The sequence below is a fragment of the Gymnoscopelus microlampas genome (assembly GCF_963454915.1).
Source record: "Gymnoscopelus microlampas genome assembly, chromosome: 5".
Taxonomy (NCBI): Eukaryota; Metazoa; Chordata; class Actinopteri; order Myctophiformes; family Myctophidae; genus Gymnoscopelus; species Gymnoscopelus microlampas.
In genome coordinates, this window is record NC_139942.1 from 18945023 (window position 1) to 18955730 (window position 10708).

At 42.7% G+C, this 10708-nt stretch overlaps 1 protein-coding gene across 1 annotated transcript in view; it reads left to right on the forward strand.

Annotated features, from left to right (window-relative positions):
- Nucleotides 1-10136, forward strand: part of LOC311044980 (uncharacterized protein) — a gene marked incomplete at its 3' end in the record, with an annotated part of 60574 nt that extends 50438 nt beyond the window's left edge. The window contains exon 6 of the mRNA XM_084056788.1: nt 9991-10136. Coding sequence (XP_083912914.1) covers nt 9991-10136 — 146 coding nt within the window. The remainder of the gene's footprint in view (nt 1-9990) is intronic.
- Between the last annotated feature and the right edge of the window lie 572 nt (nt 10137-10708).

Sequence of the window (10708 nt, forward strand, 5' to 3'; positions counted from 1 at the left end):
GGGAACGCATCTGTGTCATTTTAAGATTTCTTTGGCTATTCAAAAATAGCAGATCTACAAGCTCATAGCGCGGCACCGAGTGCCGCGCTACAAGCTTGTAGATCTGCTATTTTTGAAAAATCATGAAAAAAACATGAACAAAAAGAGAGAGAGAGAGAGAGAGAGAGAGAGAGAGAGAGAGCTTGGTCTGGAGGTCTGGTAAACATTTCAATTATAGTTCTATTTCACACAGGCTTCAAATGATGTGTACACAGTGAACTCATCAGTGTTGATTTGACTTGGGAATTACAAATGGATAGATCATATTTTTTTTGCGTGGGTTTTGCTTTTGTTTATACTAAGATAAGAGATGGACAAACTGAGGGCAGAGAGAGAGAGAGAGAGGGAAGGGCGTGCAATACAGGTCTATCAAGCTGGGGCTGAACCAAGAACATTGCAATTGTGACGCTTGTAGATCTGCTACTTTTGATGCTTTTGTGTGACGCTGTAGTACGATCAAGTAGGGTGTTAATTTACGGGGGGGAAAAACACAAAAAGTTAGAATATGGAGATAAGAGGTTTCTGCCCCGACTAGCCTGGTTCCAGACGAATCTGCCATTGCAAAAAATAAATTGCCCTTGGCAGATTAGGTCTGGCCCCTCTCAATAGAGATTGGATTTCTCTCCCTCCGAAGTTGTGAGGGACCAATCAGGGCCCAGTATGCAAATATGGGGAGGGTTTATCACCAGAGGCATTTTTTTATTTGCCCCTCGGAAATGCAGGTTCCACACAGAGATTCCAGACTAATATCTACGCAGTGATATTAGTCTGGCCATGCCAGGCAATGCCCCGACAGCAACGTTATGCTTATCAGAATCAGAATCAATGTTATTCTCCCATCACAGGTTTACAGGCGTGAAGAAGTGGGTGAAACTGTTTTTTGCGCAAGCTCCTTCGTTCATAGATTTCACGGGGGAGGGAGAGCAAGGACAAAACGGGGCAATAACAGGTGAAAAGAAAAATCAAAGATACACTATGTGCATTTATACATTATAGCATAAAAAGCAGCAGGTACGTACAGTACATGAGGTTAGACTTTAAAGGTGCAAAGAGTAGCACTACTATACGGTTGGTTAGGCAACGAGCGCATATGATGTCATGTTTGTGTTTTTTCGTAAATTAACGCCCTACTTGGAATCCTGAAAAGTAACAGTTTTTGGTTTCCACCCGACAGAGACGATATGATGTCATATCATGTCACATGACACGTACCTCATTTGTCGAAATGAGCTTTCCTTTGTTGTGGTACCTGTGGTTACTTACTGGAGAGACATTCATAAATACACCGCATGACTCTGACAAACAGGTGCGTTCAAAGACCTGATGTTTACCTGACATCACTGTGTCAACAAAGATTTATTATTCCACTCCTCAAAGGAGGCAGAGAAACACAAACACTGGCTGTGTTGCACCTGGCCTGGGGCCATTGTCTGAGCTATAGCTAGTCGCACGGGTTTTCAAAGTAGGGGTCGCGGGCGGAGAAGAAATTAAACATTTTCATTTCAATTCAATTCATATCGATTCATATGATTCTTGAGTCTATCTACTTAAACAGATAATAATGTTCTAAAATAGCTAAAATAGCATATCTACGAGCTCAAAACACACGTGCGTTTTGAGATTGTAGATCTGCTATTTTCGTTCAATTTCGTAACGGGGGGTCGCAGCAAGAGGCTAAGGCTAAATGGGGGTCCTTGGCATGGGAAAGTTTGGGAACCACTTAGGAGTGAATCCAGAGTCACATCCAGAGTGATAATTTATAAGAGAGCGTAAACACTCCCACCAAAGTGCAGACCAATGATTCTGAAATGCCCCCCACCTTTCTCTCTCACACACACACACACACACACATTTCTTTTAACCGCGCCGCACGTGAGAAAGAGAGGGAGAGAGAAACGGACAGTGTGCGGACGACAAAGTGGAGTCAACTGTAACTATTTAATATTTTATATACATTTATAGTGTACCTACAATATACTATACTGTATATGTACTGTCATGTGGAAACGGTAAACAATCTTCGCTGGACTGTCCAGTATTAGAATGTTGCAAACAACGGTTTGGGGGATTCTGTTTGTAACTTGTGGTTTCAAGTTTCAACAGGGTTCCTGCAAGACTTGCAAAGGTTCCGTGGTGTCGTGATTCGTGAAACACTGGTCTAAACTAGGCATAACAGCGTAAACAGACTCCGATATATAAACGAACACCGTGGATCTTAATGTGTATTAGGAGGGGTCACTGGTGAGAAATGGACCAGGCCACATCACATCAGCATCAGTGCTTTTCTGTCCCCACGAGTATATGAGCCACTTCCAGCACAAAACCCGCACCACTCCCTGGCCATTGTGGCTGAGGATAATAACACTGTATGCCAATGATACCTGTCTTTTCAAGTGATGACTTTCTTTGCCTTGTATCTGAATGGATGTCGGGACAATAAGAAACAGGGACATTTTGTTCGGATTTCTGAAGCCCCCGCTCCCTAAAGAGGGTATAGGATGTGCTTCCTGGATCGATCTGGGGTTTTGTAACACCCAAGGATATCTGTGTGTGTGTGTGTGTGTGTGTGTGTGTGTGTGTGTGTGTGTGTGTGTGTGTGTGTGTGTGTGTGTGTGTGTGTGTGTGTGTGTGTGTGTGTGTGTGTGTGTGTGTGTGTGTGTGTGTGTGTGTGTGTGTGTGTGTGTGTGTGTGTGGGGTAGGTACAGTGACCTCTATGAGGCCAGCGTCTACAGACTGCAATGACTTTGGGAGGACTTGTTTGGGCTGGGGGTGATGTGTTGCTTAGTCAACAGTTGCCTTGGCAACTGGTGGTGCTCTATGCCCGTTTGGGGGAGAGAAAGAGAGATTGATTGTGAGAGAGAGAGAGAGAGAGAGAGAGAGAGCGAGAGAGAGAGGAGGAGGAGGAAGACAAAGAACAGGATGTGGGAGAGGAACAAGGTAAATGGAAGTGAGACAATGACCAGGAAGAGGAAGTAAAAAAGAACAGATGAATGGAGGGGGACATAGAACAGTGGAGTGTTTCTGGATCTCAGGAGGAGTGAACGAGGCTTCAGTTCACTGCCTGAGAACCACTGGCGTTTTAGGAACCCACCGCGACCACATGCATGCCCTTAGCGGACGTCGACCCCGGGCAGGATTCGAACTCCCCCATGACCTTCCAAGCATGAGAGGCGTATGCTCTGGCCCGCTACTGTATGCTAGGGTGGCACTGCCTGCTTACAATGAACCTGCAATAGGCTCTACGGGTGTGTAATTCTGAGAGTGCACAAATGGAACCATTTGGTTCCATTTGTACACTCTCAGAATTATGGTGGTCGTGGAAATTAAAAGGTCTGAGAACCACTGTGCTACTCTAAATGGAACAGAGCCTTCATTAGTATCATTGATAACACCTGTGAAGGAATATGGCTGCAGTGCATAGAGCCTATTCACATAAAAAAGCCCTGCAGTATGTTGATGTTAAAACACTATAGACAATCACAAACGAAGATGCTAATATAATCCAACACGCTGAGCCTCAGTTCTCATTCTAGCTACAAACTGCGCTTGTCAAAGGAAGCGCCCTTCAACCTGATCAAGGTACAGGCAGGTCTGACTGTGTTGTGATGTTAAAATAGAATAAGCATAAAAACAAAAATGTTCTGTTATTCTCATGCAAAATACAGCCTTAAACACAGAATCAGTTCCTAATGATGGAGCATCCTCCTTAGTTATTCATCAGTGGTTATCAAACTTTTTCAAGTTAAAGGAATAGTTCACCAAAAAAATATCTTATTTTCTATCAATTACACACCTCATGAAGCCTTGATTTTTTTTGATTTTGACGCATTCCTGAGCCAATAATTTGATGACCGGGTGTATTTCCGGTAGGGGACTCAAAGAGACTCTTTTGAGTCTCCTACCGGGTACATTAGCATCTTTCTGCCCGTAATCAAATTGTTGGCTTAGGAATGCGACAAAAACTAAAAAATCTCAATTCAATGCTTTATGGGGTGTGTAATTGGTAGAAAATAAGTAATTTAAACTGAAAAGATTTAGTGCCAGGGACCCCCAGACGAGAAGATTTGCGTGAAAACACTACATAAGTATCCAAAAAATACGATGAACATCATAAGACGAAAATGAAGGTCGGATAAAGGCAAACATAATATCATAATATGTAATTCTACCACAATTCTTCCTCAATTCTTCCTTTCGGTTCAGAGTCAAGAATATTCACAGCCTTAAAAGTGGATTAGATTAGATTTGATTAAAGTGGACAGAGAGGACAAGGTACAGGGTCTTTGCACTTTAACCCTTTATGACCGGGGACGCATCTGTGTCATTTTAAGATTTATTTGGCTATTCAAAAATAGCAGATATACAAGCTCATAGCGCGGCACCGAGTGCCGCGCTATGAGCTTGTAGATCTGCTATTTTTGAAAAATTGTGAAAGAATATTTTTTTAGATTTTTTCCCCAAAAACTGTTAGGATTTAGATTTTTTTCAAAGAATCTCCTCAGGTCTTAATGGGTTAAAACTCTGCCATGGCCCTGTCAAACCCCTCGGCAGGAATCCACTCCACACTTGCCTTGACCGGCACATTGGTGCGGCCATGCAGTGTTCTGTATCCTTCTAGTCTCTGAATGGTGTTACGTAATCTAAACACAGGTTTTCTTTATGTTGTGCAGCATTCCTTTTGTTCTCAGCCCCAACCACAGCAGCTATAACGCTATCTTTGGAACCGACTCATTACTTTACTGTTGCAGAGAACCTATTGTAGTTGAGGAATGCACTGTTGCTACGCTCCCAGACATACAGAAGTAACGGTTGTGTTGGACCACGGTCGGTTTGTGTGCGGCTGGATATCTGGATGAACGACCAATAAAGACGGGCAGACTGACGTTAAGCTTGGGGTGGTTGGGATTCCTTAAGGATTTTAACGATTCCGGTTCCTTAACGATTCCCTCTTAACGATCAGATTCCTCAACGACTCCCTTTAACGATTCTTATATTTTTTTAAATGATATAATTGTGGCCTTATATCACGTAAACGTTTTTTGTGTCAAGGAACTCCAAATTGTTAGATATTTGGCCGCGGAACCCCATCTGAAAACATTTTGTGCCAGGGTCCCCCAGACGAGAAGATTTGAGTTAAAAAAAATGTTGTTTAAAAAGATGTATTCAAAGATTTGCACTAAATGTTCAAGATTTTTCAAAAATAGCAGATCTACAAGCTCGTTGCTAGGTCTGCTATTTTTGAATAGCCAAAGTATAAAAAAAAAGAGAGAGAAATAAGATTTTTTTTAAAAGAAAATCATATATATCTTTTATAAACATTAATTCAATACATACAGTACTGCATACATATTATTGTAGTGGTTCTCAAAATGAGGTCCGGGGACCCTCTGGGTTACTTGGGGGGGGGTTCCAAACGGACCTTTACAGGTCTGTAACTCTGAGAGGCCCTCGGAAGTTATGGCGGTCCTTGAAATTAAAAAGTCTGAGAACCGCTGTTATTATTAATTTGTAATTCTATAGCAGACGTGAAATATTCTATGTCTTGGTTGAGTCTGAGAGGCTAAAATCTCATCAAACGGGGGTTCCGTGGCTCAAATGCCCAATAAATAATGTACCTTAGATATGAAAAGGGTTGAAAACCCCACTGATGTAAAGTATCATATTATTGTTTTCAAATAAGACTGCACTCAGCCCACGTGGGTTCCTATTGGAGTTTTAGTGTAGTGAGATGTTTCATGAGAATTTCATTAAGACTTGTTACAGTTGGAATCTTTGACGTCGCATGAACTAAAAATGTCACTTTCAAGGGCTTTCCTCCCCACAAAAGAATGAATTATGCATGAAACATTGGCATATATTTCTTCATAGCTGTCATAAAGATGAATAATGAAATCAAAACGTTTCTGTACCGCTTTCATATTTTAAGGGGAAAGCCCTCAACAATTGCCATTGATCATGCACGATGTGTCGCACACCCAAAATAGCAGCTCTACAAGCTCACAATGCGTTGTGAAGCTTGTAGATCTGCTATTTTCAGACAAACTTAAGTACAAAATAAGTACAAATCCGGCTTTATCCTCCCTTTCAGTGAAAAGTCCGTATCCTGTACAATAAGAGGACGAAGCCTATAAGCTCTCCTCCGCTGGACGGCTCTGTGTTGCTGCTGTTCACGTTTTGAAATAGGATTCCTATCTGTAAGAATGACCATTGTGTTGGAAAAGGCCCCAAGCAGACGTTAATCTGGATTAGTGTGGTTTTGCGAGCGACGGAGGCTGTCAGTGGCCATTCCCGTTCAAGGCCTCAAAGTTGGCTTTGGCACACGGTACAGCCATCGCAGTCTTTGTGTTACAAATCATTGTTGTCGGGCACAAACCCCTAACTTTTTGTGTTTTTTTGTAAATTAATGACCTTCTTAATCATACTACAGCTTCCACAAAAGTATCTGCTATCGTTGCTGGTTTTTTTTTTATCAGTTTTGGACATATTGACTCTTTCTCTTCCGTACTAATACTATACATAGCTCTACAGCAGTGGTTGTCAAACTTTTTCATGTCAAGGACCCCCAAATTGACACATACAGATGTGCCACTTCAAAACTTCACATGTCCTGCCATCGCCAAGACAGTACATTTTCAGGGGATTCCCAGGGCAATAAGAGGGACAAAGAAGGGCATTTAAAGTGCTGAATTATTTTGATGAACACTGCTTTTATGATGCTAATTAATTTGAGCAACTGGTCAAATCACCTTTCGCCTCATAATGAGTCTGACACCTTGTTCAACACACATTCTTTTGTTCTCATGTATATGGATGTCTGTTGAAGGGAAAAACGGGGGTGTGTAGTGACAACTTCTTTTCAGGGGCAAAACAGTGCATTTTAAGGGCAGAAAAGGGAGGAAAAAAATGCCTTTTCAGGGCACTATCAGGGAAAGAACAGTAACGTGTGAAGTTTTGAAGTGGCACATCTGTATTAGCCCGCGGACCCCCATTTGAAAAGACGTGCCCCCATAAGAGAAGATTTTACGGCTCTAGCAGTGATTTTCAACCATTTTAATTTCAAGGACCCCCAATTTGACATGCATTTTGGCTACGGACCCCCATTCCATGGCATTTCTATCTCTGGGACCCCAATTTATATTGCAAAATTAATGCTGATTTAACTCTGAGAGTGTACAAATGGAACCAAACGGACCCGTTAGGGTCCGTTTGGTTCCATTTGTACACTCTCTGAGTTACAGACCCATAAGGGGCTATTTGGTTCTTAACTATCTATCATTTAGCTGGGGACCCCCTGGAACTCCCTCAAGGACCCCCTTACGTTTAGGTGCACATTCACTCTCCGGTGGCAGAAGCAACCATAAGAGGTACACCAGCCCGCATACTGGGTGCAGGTAGGGGGTTCAGTGTCTTGGATTCAGTGGATAAAAACGATCCACATGCATCAACGCGGTAATACTCCAGTTATTATGTGCCGTTTTATCTTATCCCCGTCGATACCAACACTGACCACATGCTGTCAGACTGTTATTAACCAAGGATATGTATTTTAAAATGATGCCGGTCAGTAAGTTGTCCAGTAGCGTGATCGAAATGCACATGATGCCCGTATGGGAAGGCCCCCTCCCCGTATATACCACATGAAAACCCATTTAAAGTGCCTTTTCATGAAATGTGATTATTAGCGGCGATATGCTCGTTAAGAAAACACACACACACAGTAATAAAGACGGCGTTACTAAAGTAGAAGGCAATGAACGCACAAATTCCCCTCTTCACACCACATTAAAGCGCCCCGACCCGATTGGCTGCAACGAGCCTGGCATGGGGATTGGTGGGAGTTGTCGGGTCTCCATGGAGATCACCCCCCACTGCCCAGCGAGAGCCCCCCCCAATACAACCCATGAAGCGCCAGTATCAATCACACCACCAGCCCACTGCAACTTTAATTAAAAATCTTGAATTTTGAAATAATTTACTATTGCCATGGCTTGCAGCAGAGCCCACGTACACACACACACAGACACACAGACACACACACACACACACACACGCACACGCACACGCACACGCACACGCACACGCACACGCACACACACACACACACACACACACACACGCACACGCACACACACGCACGCGCGCGCGCACACACGCAGGCAGGACATCACACAGGGGGATTTCTCAGCTCTCAGAGTTAATTATGATACAGTGATATATATACATATTTCCTATGGGGGGAATCAAACATAAACACAAAGGCTCCATTGAAAGCGAGCCCCGAGGTACACTCATGTTGTTGTACATGGTGATCTGGAGTGGCCCAGTTACACCATGGCGGTATTAACTATAAAACGTCTCCATTAGCTCAAACATTCCTCACATTCTTTCATCTGGTTCATCTAGTAAATCATTCACTAACTCTTTATTTTTTTCATCAGTGCAGTCCACTTCTCTTTAGCCATTTTCAAACTGCCGTTCAGATTCTTATTTTTTGTATTATTTTAATTATTGAAATATCAGCAGACCCAGCTTGAGAACTTGTAGAACGGCTATATTTTATTAAACGACTTTTTATGAACTCAAATCTTCTCTTCTGGGGGTCCCTGGCACAAAACATTTTCAGATGGGGGTCCGCGGCCAAATATCTAACAATTTGGAGGTCCTTGACACAAAGACGTTTGAGGACTACAAGCTCACAATGCGTCGCATCGCATTTTATCCGTTTCGCATTTAAAACTTGTGAAATTGGACATTCTGCATAATGAGCACTTTTACTTTTGGTACTTTAAGTACATTTAGATACCAATACTTTTGTACTTTTACTCAAGCACATTTTTTATTCCGGACTTTTACTTGTAACAGAGTATTTCTAGTACATTGCAGTAATGATACTTTTACTTAAGTAAAACATTTGAGTACTTTTTCCCACCACTGTGAATGTCCGTCTACACACAGTCACACACACATGCATGTACTTAATGCTTTCACTCCCGTGCCAACACATATGCACAGTAACACGCACAAACACACGTTAACACACATCAAAGTGTGTTTGTTTCCACTGTGTGTATCCACGCTACGCGCGTGTGACGCGCTCGTCTGTCAGCCAGCACAACAGAAGGCGGCCGAGAGGAGCCTCCTGACATCCCATAATGATCACAGAGTATGTAGGTCATTCAACGGCATTCCACTCCCCACCGGAACCACGGTAACACAGCCACACACAATCACAACCACTCCACATTAAGTGCATATTAAGGCAATATATATATATGGACACGATCAAATCTCAATATTTTTTTACCAAATACCAGTGGTGGACAAAGTACTCAGATGTTTTACTTAGGTAAAAGTACCAATACTGCAATATGGAAATACTCTGTTGCAAGTAAAAGTCAAAAATTCTAAATTTACTTGAGTAAAAGTACAAAAGTATTGGCATCAAAATGTACTTAAAGTACCAAAAGTAAAAGTACTAAAATATTTGAAAATAGCAGATCTACAAGCTCACAACGCGTCGCGATGCGACGCGTTGTGAGCTTGTAGATCTGCTATTTTCAAATAGCCTATGTATAAAATAGGGCTAAAGTGGTTAATGTACGTTTCATAATATCATGCATGAACACGTGTGCAAATCTTTGAATATATATATTATTTTAAAGCAAACTCATTTTTAACTCAAATCTTTGCTTCTGGGGGGTCCCTGGAACAAGATATTCCGTCCGTGGTCAAATACAAATCATTTTGAGGGTCCTTGACATGAAAAAGATTGAGCACCACTGATGTAGAAACATGCGTTTTTCAGAATACTGTTTTCTAGAATCGGCTTCAGGTCTTAATGGGTTGAAACTGAGTGTGAGTCTGTATCATCATGCAATGCAAAATGAGCAAAGCATAAAGTCAACACGTCATATTCCAGCAGCTCTGCAACATATTGTGTTTGTTCCTCAGACCACATAGAGAGTGACTGGGCTGCTGCTGAGTCACATGTCTGGGTCCACACTCCAGCGTGTAGCCAGCACCCTGGAGCACCCTGGAGCACCCTGCAGCCAGACACTGTGTCTGTCAGTCTGCCCAAGAACACACAGGGGCCCTGACCCACTGTCTGTGTGTGTGTGTGTGTGTGTGTGTGTGTGTGTGTGTGTGTTTGTCTTTGCGAGTGTGTGTTGTTGTTGTATTTTTGAAGATCATACAGCATGCTGTCCTTGTTGAACCCTTCCATGATACCACAAGGCTTGGCGGGTGATTGGTACAGTACCACACACACACACACACACACACACACACACACACACACACACACACACACACACACACACACACACACACACACACACACACACACACACACACACACACACACACACACACACACACACACACACACACACACACAGATTTTGTACTCTGCTGATCAGTTTCCCAGTCACAAGGCCCTGGCGTGTGTGCGTATGCGTGTGTGTGTGTTGGAGACATTTAGTTTGAAGTGTGTTTAAAGGCCAGTCAGTCAATTATAGTGAAGACATGAGTGTGACCCATATCAGTACCTGGCGTTCACGCTATAGCGGCGACAAAAGCTACTAAAACGACCAAGCACGGTCAGCCAGCTACATTAATCCCCGGACGCCATTGAAGTGTTGCTCGAGCCAAATGAAAAGTACATACAGCC